The sequence below is a fragment of the Leuciscus leuciscus genome, assembly GCF_965113295.1.
Source record: "Leuciscus leuciscus genome assembly, chromosome: 5".
Taxonomy (NCBI): Eukaryota; Metazoa; Chordata; class Actinopteri; order Cypriniformes; family Leuciscidae; genus Leuciscus; species Leuciscus leuciscus.
This window is the reverse complement of record NC_138729.1, coordinates 13,403,179-13,423,442: the sequence shown is the minus strand read 5'-3', so window position 1 is coordinate 13,423,442 and position 20,264 is coordinate 13,403,179. Positions and strand designations below refer to the sequence as shown.

The following is a 20,264-nucleotide window of genomic DNA, read 5'->3' as shown; positions in this document are numbered from 1 at the left end:
TTGCCAAAGAGTAGGCCTGGAAAATGCATATACATCTTTAGTTGCTTTGGGTAAAATAAAAAATATATACACTGTATCTGGTAAAAGAAAAATAGTTTAATGGGTCAAACAAATTTTACACATTCCACAATACAAAATCTAAAATGATGGCAAACAGCCAAAGGGCAGGTGGGAAAATCAGATTCACAAGCTCACACAAATGCCACAGGGAACCAGGTCCATTAAAAACAAAACCACTGATCACAACTACAGAGACTAATGCTGCACATTGTGATCCAAACTTTCTCATACTCTGCCGTAATGCACAAGTAACAGATATTTCAGATGTGCTTCACATGTATAGGTCATATATGTGAGCCATGGGGAGCTTTTCATATTTCATGACATCTATGAGATTATAACAAATGAGCACCGTTGCTGAATATTAAATGCTAGTAAACAACACAGGAAGGTGAAGTGCTGGAGATGAGCTGTGGGTATAAATTAGCAAAGCACCCTTATGCTGCATAGTGTTTCAATGCTGTTCAGTCATAGAGCTCATCTACATTAAATATAGAATGGAGAATGAAATGGCCTGCGGTCGGTCGGACCTGAAATTGAGTTTTTTCTTCTTTTTGGTAGTTTTAACAATCTTATAAGAATAAATGTGAATGTGAACCTGCACATACAGTCATGACATATGTCATACTAGGATGTACATATAAAATAAATATATGCTACCATAACAGGGGTGCATCACTGGTGCATTGTTAAAATCGAATGATTGTATAAAGGTGACGGCTAAAGGTTCAAACATGAAGGCTTTTGAGTTTCTTTGGAATTTTTACATTTTCAGTATAGTATGATTGTTAAATCCTGTATGACAAAATTCATATGCACAAAGAATACAATTGATTTCAATAATAAAGGCATAGATGGAGTAGAAATAAACATTGTCATTCTGTAACCATGTTAAACTGAACTGCTCTTTCTTATAAAATCATAAATAAAAACCAGAGACGCATAACTGTTGTAAATTTGTACCAGAATTTAGATTTTTCTCCCTTTTTTTGGTGAGTATTTAAATACTCTGATCATGTTCTTGTTCTGATCATCTGGTTGTCAAGCTTTTTAGTAACGTACTAAAAAAGGTGCAGAAAAAAACTAAAACAAAAACATAAAAAATATGAACGTGCAGACATGCACAGGTGGTGTTTCAGTCATCACGACTAGGTTAAATGGACTTACAACTGCACACGGGACACACTCACATGTGATTATGACCTATATCTTTCTTCAAATCCTTGGTTCTTTGCCCTTGAAGTCACATATCCTGTTGATGTCCGCGTTTCTATGCGCATCAGAACTAATCTTTCACAAATATGGTGATCCAAAAATCTTATTTTCTTTTGTTGTTTCTTTATGCAAAGATCACTTTTCATTTTTGATTTATTGGTCACGGACGCAATAGCCGGTAAGAGCGCCACTAAAAAAACACATGTACCCTTGTTCTTCTCATAGGCACCCATGTAGAAGTCCACAGTTTCTTGACCTCACACATGCCTCTCTGCTCATGGAGTGTCTTTCTGTAATGTTTCGATACGCCTGCCAGTGTCCAGGTCAGGGTTTGCCGTTCAGATTAGCTCTTCTTTGGCCGAGCAAGGATGAAATCAGTTTGCGAGCCCGTGGCGGGTGTCGGGGGGGCTGTGTGAGGCGCAGCATGCGTGGGGAGCGCCACACTTTAATGGTGGAGTCGTCACTGGCAGACAGCAGCAGCTCCTGGTCTGCTGGGCTGAAGGCCACAGAGTTGACCACATCATCATGTTGCAGGCGTGCCAGGCAGATGTTGTAGTGTCGGTCCCAGATGTAACCATGCTTGTCCTCTGCACCGCTGCACAGACAAGTACACTCATTAGAGATTAAACACTTCTAGTGCAGTTATGACTCAATCCTTAAGATCTTTTGTTCAGCAAACATTTAATGATGGTTTAGATGTGTAGATGAGTACATAGTGCGGACTTTACATTATTGTGTGTAAAGCCCGACACACTAAGTCGACGGTCGGTCAACGTCAGTCGGGCCACGTCAGTCGGGCCTTTATTGAGCGTCAGCTGGCCCAGTTTTTGCAGAGTGTTCTCTTGACACAAGTCAGACCCTGCCTTTTGGTCAATTGAATCATGTTGAATCGGTGTCCATCAGTGAGAGAGAACTGATTGGCTGTTCAGCTTAGTGAACGAGTGAAGTGTTTTCAGCACAAGTGATGAAAGAGTCACAAATGATTTGCTCTTATCATCCGATCGTGGTTGTATCTCTCTATTAGTGTTACTCGATCTTAGTGCTACATTTGACACTATCGACCACAACATTCTTTTAAATAGACTCAAATTATGTTGGCATTAGTGGAATTGCATTAGCATGGTTTAAATCATACTTATCTGACCATTATCAGTTTGTAGCAGTAAATGAAGAGATGTCTTATCGATCACAAGTTCAGTATGGCGTCCCACAAGGCTCAGTATTAGGACCGTTGCTTTTCACTCTGTACATGCTACCCTTGGGTGATATCATTAGGAAGCATGGCATTAGTTTTCACTGTTATGCTGATGATACGCAGCTCTATATTTGTTCACACCCTGACGAAACTTACCAATTCACTAAATTAATGGAATGCATAGCTGATATAAAAAAAAAAAAACTGGATAACTAGCAACTTCCTACTACTTAATTCTGAAAAAACAGAGTTAGCTGATATAAAAAAAAACTGGATAACTAGCAACTTCCTACTACTTAATTCTGAAAAAACAGAGTTATTGGAGAAAAAATTTCCTCAGGTAATAATCTAGAATACTGTCTAACACTTGATGGCTGCTCTGTCAAGTCTTCGTCGTCGGTTAGGCCATCCTTAAAAATATTCTTGTTTGCCGTAACCCGACCGACCCTGTCAATTTAGGACCGACCCAAATAATAATTTTTTTCCCCTTTTAGTCTGACCGACTTGCCGGTTGTAAACTTGCGTTAAGACCTACCGCTTTTTTTTTTACTCTTCAAACTACTAGCCTAATACAAATGCAATAAAATATTAATTATATTTTAGTAAGTATTGTCAATATAAATTGCCCAAACTCCTACATACAAACGTTAGGCTACGCTCTTTCTTTTAAATAAAAACCTGTGGCGTCATCTATGATTATAAGGGCTGTAGGCTAGGCCTATATGCGAAATGAAACCGAAATCGCGACACTCAGGGAGAAAAATGCGTTCATCAGAAAATGCGTTTAATACTAATATATTGAAACGTCTGTTGTTTATACATCCATACTCCCTTAATAAAGGAGTCCAGACGTTAGAAAAATATCAGTAGCCTATACACATGCGTTTTATATTTAATATGAGGGAAATACACTTGCATCACGGTCCGGACTTGACACAAAAAATCTTTAACTTTTAGGTGGTAAAATATGTTTTAGTAATTCTATGAATTACACTGGCAAACCAAAAGAAATATAGGCTACCCACCGGATGAAGAAGGGTTGGCTCTCCACAGAACATAATATATTAATTTTATTAAATTTTTCGTGTCTGTTCGCATTTATGAGGAACAAACAATGACGTGACCGCTCTGAAAGCGGGACAAGACTGCTTTAAAACTTTCACAGAGATCTCAAACAGGCATTTAAAACACCAAATATTAAGGATTGGAATATCAGGCAAAACAATATTCGATGATTGATCGAAAATCGTATCTCTCCCCCCACATGCTCACCGGTAAGACGCTCCGACATTAAATGTATCTGTAGCCTGTAGGCTAATAGGCCTATGCGTTGTAGCCCAGTCATTAAAAAACGATTTAGTTTCATATTCATGTTTAAACAAAATAATATATATATATATATATTTTTTTTTATGTTGATTAGGCCTATATGAAAAGTGAAAAGCATGAATAAGATGATCCCGAAAATATCGGGAGACGAATGGAGTGGGCAGACATGATTTTGACCACTTCATTAAGTTTGTTTTTGTAGAAAACCTTTCTTTAAAGTGAATTTCGTTTTGTATTAATTGTATCTTAAAGGTATAGCGGAGGATGTTTTACTTCCTGGTGGGTAACCTATACTATTGGTCCTCCTAATTGTCAATCATTCTGGTGAATCAATCAAACTTTTCAAAAAGTGGAGAGGGCGGGTCTTATATAAAATTTGGAAAGATCCTCCGCTATACCTTTAATTTTAATCAAATGTTTCATCAACCAATTGCCTGTATTTAATAAATAAGAAGAAAATATAGCAGGCAATCAGGACACGGATTCGCCGGCGCGTGAACTGGAGATCGTCTCTTAAATGAACCGAAACTCAGCGTATAAGCTACTTGCCTCACAGACCTGAGATATATATAGAAAGCATGAAATGTGTACTTTTAAACAAAACAATTCAAAACGAAAGAAAACAGACTGCTCTCTGCTTATGTAGGCTAATCCGTATGAAATGTGCATTTCTCTCTGGCGCGCCAGCGTCGTCAACTTCATCTTTGACGCAGAAAACACTTGTTTATTAATAAACATTTGAAATGTCTCCTTGATATATTTGACATAATAATAATCATTACTTTTCCCAGTTCTTTGTGACAGCTTTTAGGTGCGTTATTGGCAGCGCCACCCTTACACATGAACGCGTCCCCACCGCTCAATAGTTAATATTATTCTTTGGTGTTCAGTTTATACAGGTTTTTTAATTGTTATTTAATATATAGGCCTAAATATAAATGTATTTTTTTTATTTATCAAAATCTCTTTTTTTTCTCTCGACACCTCTGTAACTTGGCACGAAATTCTGTCAGTGAAGTCCCGATATGCAAATTTGTTTAAAGGAGTCATGACCTGTAATTTTCACTTTTCCACGAGAATCAATGTATGTTATGATTGCCTAACGATTATACACTGGCCGGGAAGCCGATATTTAAAAGTGAAGCGTTTGTTTACCCCTGGGTTCGTAAACCAGCCCACGTGCACTCAAATACGAGATTTTAATTTCTGCCCCGACTTGACGTCAAGACGGGGCAGGATATACCATATATGGACACCGCAGACCTATGCTGCAGGAAGCCCGCCCTGCCCCTCTCCCCCTCATATTCAGTCGCGAAAGATGCAGAAACGTAGTGCACACGTGAGTTGCTCTGTTGTTGACTGCCAGAATCAACATGTAACTTAAATGTGTTTTCTCTCCCAAGAACGGACCAAGCTGTCAGGGACCAGTGGATTAAATTCATTTTTAATGACGCGGTTCCTACAACCCTTCCCACTGGCTTAACGTGAGGTGTCTGTGCTAATCATTTTACGCCGGAATCGTTCACAAATTTGAATGTCTAAAAAACCACAACGTGAAACAAGGCAAAAACACCACATGATAGCAAACGTTGATCTCAATAACCACTGTAAGCTGATAAAAAAAAGTAGACCACATCTCCGTTAATGTAATCTACATTAAATAAAAGGTATAATGTATGTCTCAGTCAAAATGATTGTCTTTACCATTCAGAGACATCTTGATGTAGACGTCCTTCCATCGACTCTACATCTTCCCTTTCCAGCTCAGGTTCAGAGTCTGGCTCGTGCATATACGGTTGAATTCCGTAGGTCGCGGCCAGGTCGGGTTCATTCACAACTTGCGCCATGATGTCATTTTGGAATGATATGCTGAAGTTACCTGCGGTGTCAACCCCCCTCCTTCCTGCCACCAATCAACGCGCCCCTCATTTGCATTATTAAAATGACCGTCCACGACAGCCAAAATATCGCATCAGATCTCGCGAGACAATAATGCCTTCAGAAATAAGGGTCAGAGGAACTCTGTGTTTATTTTTTTTGAGACAATATTTGAGAGAAATAAGCCTTTTGTGTACGGTACATAGAAAAAGTCTTAGATCTTTGAGTTCAGCTCATGAAAAATGGGGGCAAAAACAAAAGTGTTGCGTTTCTAATTTTGTTCAGTATAGCAAAATAATATCCAAATATCCTCATAAGGTCTGAAAAATATCAAGATATCCGTTTTATCACCTAGCTCTATCTGTGTGTTGTCCTTGCTCATATTCTGGCGCTGATTTTAGCTTGTGTCTTTTCATTTCTTTTGGCTTCAATTACATTATGGAGCCACATTTTGCATGTAGTTTTCTCTGAATGGTACAGATCACTATCACCTAGACCTGTTGATGTGACTGACTGAATTTAAGAAGGTTTTCAAAGACACAAATAAGCCCCATCCCCCAAGTGGAAAAATATTGAACATGTTGAAATTTATATTTGCTTTCTATATGCACTCATCATGTCAAAACATGAAGGTAATTGCGAGCTTGCAATTAACGTACAAGTTTAATTAGTCATGCAACCAGTTGATGGTTAATTGAGCAACTAACATTCCTGTTATTAAATACTCAAAAAATGCTATGACAAACTCAATCCACTCAATGCTACTTCCACAACATAAAGTTGCTGCATTTGAAAAACATTTAGTGTTGGTATAAATGTCATATCAGCTAGTCTGGAGCTTATAATATGACAAAATGATTTGAATTTGAATTGTGTAAATTTGAATTATTTGCAAGTTTAATCTAACAAAATTGAATTTTAGGTGGTAGTTTAAATAGTTCTGAATTTGATTTTTTTTAAACGAATATTGAACGTTTGAAATTTAACAAATTGAAATGTTTTTATGGCTGAATTGTATAGACATGTATTTTCAAACAGCTAGTTTTTTTGTTCTGAATTCGTATAGTGCAAATATTCAGTTTAAAAAAATACAGATTCAAATTTTCAAGATGAAGAAATTCGGAACTTCAAATTCAGTTTTCTAAAATTCAAGTTCAAAAATTCAAGTTCAAAAATTCAGATCTTACAGAAAGTAGGTCACAGGTCATCCACAGGGAAGAGTAAAGGATCTCAGATAAGTCGAACAGAGCATTTTGGCTGCACTGCAGTAGTTTTCTGCCGCAAACGCGGTGGTGGTTCAAGAGAATCCGTGTATCTTTCGTTCAGTCGTTTTTTTATTTAATATTAAGAGTAGAAAAATGAGAAAACAGCTTGAGTATTAGATTTCTTCTAATATTCTAGTAATAATAGTCCGCTGCAGCAGTTGCACGGAGCTTACAAAACGCGTGTATTGCAACTATAGGCTACATTTAATTTTCTCATCAAACAACTAGACTAACGAATGGCTCGGCACAACAGAAGAGCTTAGACAGGGCTTTCTCTCTGTGTAGACCAGCAGTTGGTCTGAATTTGCTATAACCTATAGCCTATTTTCTCGACTGTATAGGCTAAGTCACGCTTTATCATGAAACACGCTGTGATTAATTCCAAAGTGACTCAGGCATATATAATGCATTTAACGTTAAATAATCTAAATGTTGACTTTCAAAAGTAGGCGCGCCAAGAAGGCTATTCTCTGTATTTTGGTTCATTTTTGGTGAGCGCCAGAAAGATCTAAAGAGACCGAGACGCGCTAAAGCAGCGCATCATGTTGTTTTATTTATTTTTCAATGGCATGATATTTTGTAGTCATTTTGAATGTACACAAATAAAAATATACATTTTACTGTTTCGGATGATGTCATATTATCTGTATAAATAACAGAGTATTAAGTTATTTCCCAGCAGTGGAACAAATCCAAGTGATGGCGCTCGCGCATCGCGCTCTCACACAACATAGCCTATAGTATCAGTTCTGGCGTTGCTTCATATCGCAGACTGTTCATTATCAAAATAAAACACAGTCAACCAAACATATAAAAAGTTATTCTGCATAATTTAATTGGTCTGTTGTACAATATGAAGGGCAAGCTGTGCCGCACACAGTCCTACTTGTTATTCCAAACATTTCCCTTGCTGTAAAGACTCTGATTTAGCCTATACGTGTATTTTGGGACTCGACTGAAGTATGACGCCTTTTTATTTGTATTATAATATAATATATTAAAATACATAATCTTCTGAGTTTTATGATGTAGGCCTTGTGTGTTTTATTAAAATGTATTATAATTTACATCTCAAAAGGATGCGCTTTGTGCATTCTCTGACATTATATTTATTTAGGCTATTTAATTAATATTGAGTATCAATTGATGTTAAACAAAACGGTGTGTTATTTTCTCTGGCAACTAAACTTCCAAAAAAAAAAAAAAAAAACTTCCAAAGCAAAGCCATTGTGCGTTCTCTCCTCGCTCCGCAGCTTTTCCACACAGATTTTGAGAACTGGCCAGCTAAAAAAAATAGGCCAAAGAAGTAGACTAACGGCTAGTGTCCGGGAAATGCGAGGTACGTTCATATATATAAATAAACGTAACTGATTTTGTCTACACCTAAATACATTTCCTAATAATAACAGTGATTAAGCCCAAATGTGGGTGGCGGTAATGAACACAATATGTTTTTTTTGTTTGTTTGTTTTTTTGCCCAAATGGTCTCCACTCTATGCATTTTGTAATAATACAGCAACATTTTTTAACTGACCGTATTTGCCAGAAAATAAGTCGCATGCACATGAGTGCAAGTCACACCGGATCATGTTGAGAGAGAAAGGCGTCATAATATTTTTTTTTTTTTTTTTTATATTAGCCTATTCAGCAATAGTGTAAAAGACCTGTAAATAAAATACAACATTTACATGATAAACACTATTAACATGTAGGCTATGTGTTGCCTATTTTACTTTCCCTTATGACAAATGAATGCAGAAAACAACAAGAATGAAAAATAAGTATGTAGGCTAGGCTATAATAAAATAATATATAGGCTACAGACTATAAAAATAGCCTATATTGTGCCCTTTATAAACGCCAAGCCTAAACAAATGTATTTAAATCGAAACGGTCGCGCATCTCTCATTCAGTCAAAAGTTTTCATTGCAATGTAACATGTGGATGCTAACTATTAATATAAAGAAGGCTTCATACTTCAGTCGTGTCCCAAAATACACGTAGGCCTATAGGCTAAATCAGCGTCTTCACAGCAAGGGAAATGTTTGGAGTAGGACTGTGTGCGGCACAGCTTGCCCTTTATATTGTACAACAGACCAATTCAATTATGCAGAATAACTTTTTATATGTTTGGTTGACTGTGTTTCATTTTGATAATGAACAGTCTGCGATATGAAGCAACGCCAGAACTGATACTATAGGCTATGTTGTGTGAGAGCGCGATGCACGAGCGCCATCACTTGGATTTGTTCCACTGCTGGGAAATAACTTAATACTCTGTTATTTAGTCATACAGATAATATGACATCATCCGAAACAGTAAAATGTATATTTTTATTTGTGTACATTCAAAATGACTACACAATATCATGCCATTGAAAAATAAATAAAACAACATGATGCGCTGCTTTAGCGCGTCTCGGTCTCTTTAGATCTTTCTGGCGCTCACCAAAAATGAACCAAAATACAGAGAATAGCCTTCTTGGCGCGCCTACTTTTGAAAGTCAACATTTAGATTATTTAACGTTAAATGCATTATATATGCCTGAGTCACTTTGGAATAAATCACAGCGTGTTTCATGATAAAGCGTGACTTAGCCTATACAGTCGAGAAAATAGGCTATAGGTTATAGCAAATTCAGACCAACTGCTGGTCTACACAGAGAGAAAGCCCTGTCTAAGCTCTTCTGTTGTGCCGAGCCATTCGTTAGTCTAGTTGTTTGATGAGAAAATTAAATGTAGCCTATAGTTGCAATACACGCGTTTTGTAAGCTCCGTGCAACTGCTGCAGCGGACTATTATTACTAGAATATTAGAAGAAATCTAATACTCAAGCTGTTTTCTCATTTTTCTACTCTTAATATTAAATAAAAAAACGACTGAACGAAAGATACACGGATTCTCTTGAACCACCACCGCGTTTGCGGCAGAAAACTACTGCAGTGCAGCCAAAATGCTCTGTTCGACTTATCTGAGATCCTTTACTCTTCCCTGTGGATGACCTGTGACCTACTTTCTGTAAGATCTGAATTTTTGAACTTGAATTTTTGAACTTGAATTTTAGAAAACTGAATTTGAAGTTCTGAATTTCTTCATCTTGAAAATTTGAATCTGTATTTTTTTAAACTGAATATTTGCACTATACGAATTCAGAACAAAAAAACTAGCTGTTTGAAAATACATGTCTATACAATTCAGCCATAAAAACATTTCAATTTGTTAAATTTCAAACGTTCAATATTCGTTTAAAAAAAATCAAATTCAGAACTATTTAAACTACCACCTAAAATTCAATTTTGTTAGATTACACTTGCAAATAATTCAAATTTACACAATTCAAATTCAAATCATTTTGTCATATTATAAGCTCCATAAGCTAGTGAAAGAAAGCTATGGTTTACTATGGTACACAGCATGTAATCCAAATGGCAGCACTGGTTAACAGACCTAATAATCTGTTTACCACAGCAAATACAATGTGCTAGTACTGGGATGTAAATTACCTGGCGACAAAGTCTCGGCTGACATCGAGGAAGATGAAGAAGCACTCATCGTTGGGTGTGAAGGCCCGGTGGGCCCGAAGGCTACGGCGCTCCTCTCTAAGACTCTTAAGATCAATCACATGCAGGTCGATCTCCTCTGCAATGGGCGGAGGGGACATGGGGTCAGAGATCACACATCCCGCCGGCCACGCTCGACTGTTCACGTACAAGTACCTATCAACAGACAAACACTGAATGACAGCTGACACTTTCATTGATAATACTTTCATTTCAGCAGGATTTACACATTTTTGACCACTTTCTCTGGTCAGCCATAAACCATTTTTTTAAAAGTCAAAATTATATTTATATTAAACATAAATGTGTGGTATTCAAACTGCTCTGAAATCTGTAGAACAGACAACAGCACCATGTTTTTACTTTGGAACGTCCAGCGATTACATTGAACTAAATCTAAGCGTTTTGAAGTTTAATAATCATATATAGCCATACAATATCTTAAATGATATAAGAAAAGTCTTAATTATTATTTCAAGGTCTTAAATTTTGGGGACAGAAAAACAGGTATCGACCTGTTTTTCTGTCCCCAAAATTTAAGACCTCTTGAAATAATAATTAAGACTTTTATCATTTAAGATATTTAAAGCTTTGTATGGCCTTATCAGCTTTCTAAACCTGGTTTTGTATCCCATAGAAACACAACAGTAACATCCAGGACTTGCATGGTAAGCCAAGCCAGATAATATTCTACACAAATTTGTTCTCTTGATTAAATTTCACACGCCATATGAACTTGCTGTGTATACTGCATCAGTCCAAAGTCAATTAAAAGCTCATGTATGCTAGTCATCTACTGCTGCACAGCACACTGACCTATGGTCAGGTGACAGACCCATGCCGATGATGTGGCCGTGTATGTCGATCACATGATCCAGCGAATCAAAGAACTCCTCTGTACTGCGCTCTTCTCCTAACACAGGACCACTTGTTGTCATTTGATCAGGCATTATCCGCTTGATCCCTGAAACACACAAACACATGAGTTCACCATCCCACATGTACTGTATGGAAAACACAAGTGCACACTCACCGATTTGGTGAGGCGAGTAGGTGAGGCTGCCAGTGGTGAAGAGGAGGTAGGTCTTGTCCTCTCCTTCTCCAGGAGCTGAGGGAGACACCAGGTTTGGATCTGGAGCTTTGGTGCGTCTTCTGCCCATCAGCCTGGCCACCTTCGTCTCCAACTCTCGATCACGAGCAGCTATGTTCTGACAACCCTACCGGCAGCAAATACAGCACACATAACTGATAACATATAATAACACTTCAAGGAGTGCTTTTATTGAAACAGTTTTCAATCATAGTTGATCTTTTGCTGTTATTCTTAATTGCTAAGGAAATACACTTCAAAAAGAAAAAGCATTCCCAGTCCATTTTACTTCCGTAATCTGACACACTTCAGAATTAAACAAATAAATATTAAAGGGAAAAAAATAAATAAAAAATGTAGACTTGGAAAAGGGAAAGTTAAAGATTTATGAAGACAAATCTAGGGGTGTTTTGAGTATTACCATGAGTAATTCACAATTAGGCCAGCAACATGTATTAAATACTGTAAATTGTTTTCAATTCATGCAATGAAATTTCAATGCAATGTTGATTTGCAGTATTGAAGTCACCTTTTAAAAAAATTTAAACTGATAGAATATTTATAGGAATCTATAGATGTGGAACCAAAAATATTATGGTCTATGTCAGGCATGAATAATTTGATATTGCATTATACCCTAATAATCACTGCTTTTGATTTCATAGTGATGTTTAAATTAAAACAAAATTCAGGAACACGTGGTTATAGAACAAATTTCCCATTTTCAAAGACAAGACTTTTTTTTCCCATCTATGTATTTTGTATCTTTACAAGCATGAGGAAATTGCCAATATCTTTCAAGGCTGTTGTTACTGGTGGTGTCAACTTGAAGAACTGCATGCATTTGAAATTTGGCGTAAACAAACATTGAAATGCATATTTACAATTATGCAACAGACTGTGTGTGCACATCTAACTAATCGAATTTGAACCACAATATAATTCCATAGACTGCAAAAAGATACAATTAAATCCAAATAAACACTAATCATTGTGTGCATGCTGCTCTTTGTCAAAGTTCCTGTAAAATATTGCCTATTTTTTCTTCTACATTTACATTTATTCATTTAGCGTTCAAGGCATTCTTCACAAAGTCATTGGGATCATGCTTCACATGAGATGCTAGTGATTTCTAGATCTTACATGTATTACATGCTGCAGGCCAGATGGGTTATATGAGGACAGATGTGCTGACACTCTTTTTTCTCCTCGCTCCGCATCCTCCTCATCCTCCTCATCCTCTTCCTCCTCCTCTTCATTGTCTGTATTTCCCAGATCAAAGAAGAGAGGCTGGTGCTGCTGTGTCCGCTGAGCTTGTGCCTGTGACTGAGCTTCATAGTCCAGGAGGAGGTCAGGAGAGTCGTGTCGACGGCAGTGGGCCACCATCACTGTGCGGATAGTGCTGGCATTGATGTTCTGGATTTTAAAGAGACGCTTCACCACATTCACGTTTTCTGACTCAATGTCCTGAACATGGAGAGGGGAAACACTGAGTAGTTAGGACAAGAATGTTGTCTATATTGTCTAGAGCTACATAACCATTAAATGACTAGATAGAATGATTTTTTTTGTTATAACAATGTGGCTACAGATATTTAATAATCTACCACAATGAAAATATGTGGAAGATCACAATGGAACGACACAATAGAAACAACTGTTTTATCACTGGGTAAAAAGCTTTTTTTTTTTATTAAATGAAAAATATACACCATTCAACAAGTGGATCAAAAAAGTTAATCAAAGTTGTCCTAAGACAAGAACATGTTCATGTATAACTTTGATGAAAGGTTTTGATCCACTTCAAATGTTGACTACTGTATTTCATGGTCAGTAGGCAACATTTTCTCAATTGATCAACTACAGTTAATTTTGGACCCAGCACATCACTTTGAGACCATTTAAGAACTGAACATTATATTACGTGTTCTGCATTAGACTAAACTGGGAAGGGTGGCAGCACTTGCATATTATTGTCCTATTGTTAGTTTAATTGCTTATATTGCTCTCCTCATTTGTAAGTCGCTTTGGATTAAAGCATCTGCTAAATGATTAAATGAACACATCTGTACCTGGAAGGCTTTGTTGAGCCAGAGCACAGAGCAGGAGGTCATGTTGCCAATCCAGTGCAGGTTACCAGAGATAAGGTGAGTCTCATTCAGCCAGCAGCCGAACACGTCATAGGGTTTATTTCTCACGCGGGACAACAGAGTGTAGTTCTCTACGGATCCAAAACAACTAAATCAATCAAAAAATCTACTTATATTTACTGTGGGTGTGTGCAGTCGATGCATAAAACAACTGTCTCTACCCAAACTGAAGACTGCAATCTCTCCAGAGGAGGAGTGATGTGGGCCCAGGTAGACCCCTGACACCAGCAGGAGTGTATCATCAGCGTTAAACTGGGAGAACTGAGTGTAGCCCCAGTTAAACTGTCGCATACTGTAGCTGTGAACCAAAGAAATGGTGCCATCTGGTTTCTCTGTGTCCCAAACCTGTAGAAACAACATTCAGTGAACAACAAAGCAGTAACAAACACAATTTTATTTTTCAACATTGAGATTTTAGTTTACATTAGTGCTTAAAGGGAACTGTATATTTAGTGGTGCTTGCTAAAGCAAACATCACTGTTACCATCGCTCATGGCTCAATGACATAAGTGTCAGAGATGAAGGTAAGGATTATTTTTGTTAAAACCCTTGGAGATGCACTCTGTTAATCATGCATCATGTGGTTTTCATATGGTTGTAAAAACTTTTAATTTGACAAACATTTAATACTAACTTTAATACGGTAATACTAAAAATATCATGTGGTGTAACCATAAATTAGAATATAATTTCCTTACACCTTGAATGTACACATCATAACCATTATTTTCAAAAATGTTTTAAAATACATTTTCCAAAGTGGTAACACTTTATTTTAAGGTGACAGATACACGTTACATGTACTTACTAGAGTAAGAACAGTAAATTATGCATAATTACAAGCAACTAAACCAAACCCTAAACCTATTCGTATAGTAAGTGTATGTAGTTAATTAAAATTACTTAGTGTAAAAGTACTTAGTCTTTTTATGATATCGACATCCTGTTCATAGATTTTTATTTTTATTTTATTCATGTTGGTCACAACACATGACTGATTTGGCGGAGAAAGGTTTTTAAAATATTATTGTTTTTTTGTATTAATATTTGATAATAAAAGATTATGCTGAACAACTGTACATGGTTTTGTTTCCAAGAATTTCATTTTCATTTTCTTCACTATGATATCAGAAGTTTTCAAGTCATTATACATATGAATTACATTTATAAATAAATCTGGACAAAAAAAGCATCATGTCATTGACCTTGCTGTTATTTGATTTGAAAAAGTATTCAATTCATAACTTGTCCTATACCATTTGCACTAAGAACATGAAATTATTATTTAATAAAATAATATGATTTTGTAAGCTTGGTGAACAGCTTTGGAAAATTTGATGTTTACCCATTCAAAGAGATAGGAGCTGTACTTACATGACTGAGGCCCTGTCTACAGCTGGTATTAAGATGCGTTTTGGTCCACCGGATCACAAGTAGACGAGGGAGACATATACTCGTTTACACCTGGTGTTTTAATCATTCTTTCTTCCACTTTTTCTTTCAGGGGAGGGTCTATGGGAAGCTAAATGTATGTTTTTTTTCCGATCTAATGGACAAAGTAAGCTCACCCAACGTGCCCGGATATGACGGAAAAACATACGGAGAGCAGCAGCTTTTGTTTCTGAACACGGTAAGTGCATTTTGGAAATCAGGAATGGTGAGAGAACATTATGCTTGGTAAATCCTCAAACCAAACTTGGGTCTTCAGCAGACAACGTTTAAATCCCGTCTGGCTAGCTCACTTCCCATAATGTTTACGCATCAGGTCAGTAGTACTGTAGGCGGAGAGTAGACGGTCCTTTGTGGCTGTTCAAACACAATCGACCACATGAGCATCAACAACACCAAAGCAATCAGGTCTAATGAGTTTTCGACTACCTCTGGAAGTGGTCGAAAGTGGACAAGCTCAAAATGTTTTAGACTCAGTTTACACCTGTATTTAGCGTCGTTCGCTTGTGATCCAATCGACCAGGGCCTGAATTAGCTGCCCGAGAGGCATTTCAAAGTGGCCGCAGAGTGAAATGAATTGCCTGAAAGGAACTGCAGTAGGCAGTCTTACCTTAACAGTACAGTCTTTAGAGCAGGAAGAGAAGCGATGTCCACGGTGTGAGAAGGCCAAATGCAGGACCTGATCATGATGTTCCTTCAAAGTCTGAACCTCCACACAGGGGATGCAGTCATACAGCCGCTTGAACTCCCTATACCACGACGCAGAAGCTGCACACATACAGGAATTGCATTGTTACTTTCAAAAGGTAAAGTTGTGTGTCTCATCCGAAGGATCACAGTACCTGGGTGACGAGGCACAGAGCGAGGGATGCGGTAGTAGCTATAGAAGAGCTCCCTCCAGAGGAACTCATCCCGCGACACGGAAAACCACTGATGGCAGGTAAACCCAGCGCTCAGCACCGCCTCATGAGGGAGATGCAAGAAGATTTCCAGCACCAAGCTGTCCGGCAAGCCAGGGCCACTTGCCATCCTGACATCCTAAGAGAACATAACACTAACAATGACAATCAATCCAAACATGTAAGAAACAACTCAGAAGCCTCAAACCTAAAATGTTCTGCAGGGACACTATCCATGCCTAGGACCGGGTACTCCTTTAAAAAAAACAGAACTGAGATTTGAACCCTTCCCTTTATAAATTTACCCTAAAAGTAACATTTTGAACAATCTTCATTGCATTTGGGCTTAAGTTCTGTGTAAGGGAAAAAAATGAGAAAAGTTTTAATATATGTCATTGTACTACGTGCTCTAGAGATCAACGAGCTGAGAATGAGATATTAAGGTATATTAAGATATTTTCAGAAACACCTGTAAAACCCAAATTTATTGTGACACAAAATGGTAAAACCAAGTAACATAAAAATACCACCAATACATAGATATAGGCTAATCACACACACACAAAAAAAGTTAAATAAAAATGGTCAAGCAACATCCACTGAATCACTTGAGATAGATTGGCCCTCTACTATTTATTAAAATAAATCCACCAAATGGTGCCATTTACTGTATCAGTTAACTAGATAAAATAATCAATTAGCCAGAAAATGTTAATACAGTTAAACCAAACTTTATTCAGACACCTTCAACATTTCTCACATTATCACAGTTTTTTCACAATAGACTGTCTCAAAAATTAATTAGGTCAGCTGTTAAATTTAAGTACACAATAAGATACTGATAGAACTGATAAGAATGTAAATGTGTACCTTGAAATGCAATGTAAGTCGCTTTGGATAAAAGCGTCTGCCAAATGCATAAATATGAATATAATAATAAATAAGATAGCCTAATACCAATTTAGGTCAACAAATTACCAAGCAATGCTGAATTTTGTTCAGTCTGTGATGTTAAAAGGTCACATTACCAGTTAAAGAAAAAATACTTAAGCAAAACATAGACAGGTCAAAGTGTATGAATAATTTTTGGTCCCAACATTTTATACATTTTACTGTATGAAGAATTTTGGGGTATAATATATTTTGCTATCCTCACTTACATAAATCAACTACAGTGCACCCACTAGTAAAAATATATATAAAAAATTATATCTGATGTCTGATTAATTTTTGGTTTGACTGTATAAAAGAAAAATAATATAGTGATATTGCATAGCCTACATAACAGACAATGTCCATCTCTAGCAATTTTAAGCTTATCTTTCAAAAAATTGCTTTTGACACCCTACCTGTAAATCCATCCACTATAACGTGTAAAAAAAATTGCCCTCTCATTTTTCTTTTCTAATTTAAGACCTGACAGCTGTGAAATATTAGTAACAGTCTCGCCTTCTCCACCCATATGTTTATTTTTAGGGGTAAAGTGTTAAAGGAAACTATGTATAAATATCTTTTTCTAAGCCACCACTTTGGAATCTGTAGTTTGTTGTTGTTGTTTGCTGATGTTTGAACACCTTTTTACTGATAATAAATCGATCTAAGAGAATTTAGCACATAAAGAAAACTTTATTTATACAAAGAGAAGTGTCTTTGAATAAATTATTAACTACAATGTTTAGGAAAGCTAAAATAATCTGTATTCTAGGGATGTATTAATGTGGAAATGTTTATAATTATTTTTGTTATGATTGATAACTGATACAATGGCATAAATCTATATTGATGTTTAATGTGGAAAAACAGCATTAAACACTAAAATTCAAATCTATAATTTAGTCAATTTAGACAAAAACTAGATGACAAACAGGAAAGCTTGATCATGAAATAAAAATAAGATAAAAATCAATAACTACGTCATTTTTGTAGGCATGCAGTGATGGTTACCAACCAATATAATTAATTTTTATTTATGACCAACTCAGAAGAACGTCCAAATCAGGTCAGATGTATAAGATATAGGTAACAGTTAGCTGCTATATGTTATTTTCAAGCAGTGCAACCACATACAAATTTGGTAACAAGTTTTGATGTTTTTATGCCATGGCAGATATTGAACATCTATACTGTCCTGTCTGTTCTAAACTAAACTCAAACTCAATTTAAGCTCCAGTGTTTATTTTCTTTATACAAGTGTTAAACAGAAAGAAAAAAAAGTATCAAAACATTATCATATTTTGATCATTTTCTTTGCAACCTGGCACAGAACAAGAATATACTGCTTGAATGCACATAATAAGCATGATATAATACCGACATATTGCTGTTAGTTGTTATTTTTCGTTAGCAGCTAAAGCAGCTAATAACACAAGCTAATCTCATTACCAAAGCTCAAGACAAACAAAAATCCACCGGACAAGCTTTGTGAAATTATATTTCACATAAATATTTACTTTAATTTTACATTACCTGCCAAACGTCACAACCTGTGGAATAAATAGCTGTTTTACAAGAAAGGAAAATATATCATCCTTAATTTGTTTCAGCTCCGGTTAAACGACTAGCACAAACCCCAGTCTAAAATAATCGCACTCCGATGCAATTCGTGCTGGAATAGCTCAGGTCAAAAAAGTCGATCGCAGAAAATGTTTACGTCTGTTGTGTCGTAGGAAGGATGTCTCAGGTTGAGCTTTTTGAATGAGAGATGAGACAGCTATGTTACTATGATTGATTATGAGTGGTAAGTTTAACCCTAAAAATTGCTCTTTAATAGTGTAATTATTTTATCTATTCAATTATGTGAAACAGAAACTTGCTTTTTAATTAAATTGTGCACGCAGTTATTATAATAAGGGTGTGTGTGTGTGTGTGTATTTATAGTGAATATGTAAACAAACTATTAAGAACTTAATTGGTTTTTGATGTAAAAATGTAAGTTAATGGCTCAAATTCAAGTTAATGGCGGTATGGATAAGAAATCTGACTCTGGTCATATCACTTTACATGAGCAAGTTCTGTAAAGACGGTAAAAAATTTAAATAATTTAAAAAAGGCCCTAAGAGAATGTGTAGTTAGTTCTATTGTAATTTCTAATTTATTTATCATAACCCCATTATACTTATCGTATAATGTCCTTTATACTGTATAATAATGTTCATTAAGAGTTCTTCCAAATTATAACATATTTCTATACGTATGAATTAGTTCAGTAGTTCATTTATTTGTTTATTTTGTAATAAGTCGGGTTTGTATATGCAAGTTATGTACCAACACACCATGGTGAAGTAGTGCTAGTGTGAGCAGCAGAATGCAAATGCTGTACAAGTGTTTAGTAATGTGAAATGATATGTTTGCTTTTTAGGGCTGTCTTACCTTGCTGAGAGGTTAGCTTCATGTCTTACATCTTCAAAAGGAGTCACAAACACAGGGTGACATGCTAACAGTAAGTAATATATGCAACAATAATAAAAAATAAAATCAAAATAAATAAATAAGGATTCAGCTTACAGTTTAGGCCCTAATTTTGAAATTCTTATTTCTTCTTTTGCAGGACAGCAAGTTTGGTCAGTCTCAAGGGCACCTCTATCAAGTGACCCCTCCACATGCAGTGTGCTGCCTATATAAAGCAGCATTTTTAATAATCAGTTAGGAACGAAAGCACTAATTATAAATCCATTAAGACAGACAATATTTTTTCCTATACTGACAGTAATGATGAACTGCCTGTAAACTCTGTTAAGGGGATGGGCATTTCTGATAACCTGTTCAGTTCGTAAAGCAAAATGCAAAACTGAGTGGTCAATATAAACAAAATACAATGTTCCCATGTGACCCTATAATAAACAAATGATGTTAAACATGGCTCTAGCTTTATTATTATCTTTTTGATTATATAGGCCTACAGATAACATTTTGCATATGAACTACATGAAACAAAGTAAAGCTTAAAATGGAGATGCCAAACGGATGACAAAATTCCAATGTTATTGTGATTATCATTAATTTCAGAAATAAACAGCTGTAATTACAAGCCCGATGTCTATTTTCAATTATATAGATGCACATTAAAATGAGATGTACTCACATATAAATGCCCATAATCCAATTTAACATCTGTATGCTACAAAAATGCTAAAGCTTGTGTCGTGGAAAAAGTCTTCTCCTCTTTGTAAGAAAT

At 36.2% G+C, this 20,264-nt stretch overlaps 1 protein-coding gene and 2 long non-coding RNA genes across 3 annotated transcripts; 2 read left to right on the top strand and 1 right to left on the bottom strand.

Moving 5' to 3' along the window:
* Positions 1-76: 76 nt before the first annotated feature.
* Positions 77-18,693, bottom strand: fbxw5 (F-box and WD repeat domain containing 5). Its single transcript, XM_082171452.1, has 10 exons — positions 18,557-18,693; positions 16,034-16,229; positions 15,802-15,959; positions 13,904-14,087; positions 13,665-13,813; positions 12,736-13,059; positions 11,536-11,719; positions 11,319-11,466; positions 10,446-10,658; positions 77-1,870 (listed from the first exon to the last, which is right to left on the bottom strand). The coding sequence occupies exons 2-10, from the start codon at positions 16,218-16,220 to the stop codon at positions 1,600-1,602; spliced, it is 1,818 nt and encodes a 605-aa protein (XP_082027578.1). The 5' UTR covers positions 16,221-16,229; positions 18,557-18,693; the 3' UTR covers positions 77-1,599.
* Positions 1,867-5,771, top strand: LOC309499997. The gene is made up of 2 exons (XR_014206425.1): positions 1,867-2,719; positions 2,785-5,771. It is a non-coding gene; the product is annotated as an uncharacterized lncRNA (long non-coding RNA).
* On the top strand, positions 18,690-19,949 carry LOC309499972. The gene is made up of 3 exons (XR_014206394.1): positions 18,690-18,827; positions 19,449-19,529; positions 19,638-19,949. It is a non-coding gene; the product is annotated as an uncharacterized lncRNA (long non-coding RNA).
* Positions 19,950-20,264: the final 315 nt, after the last annotated feature.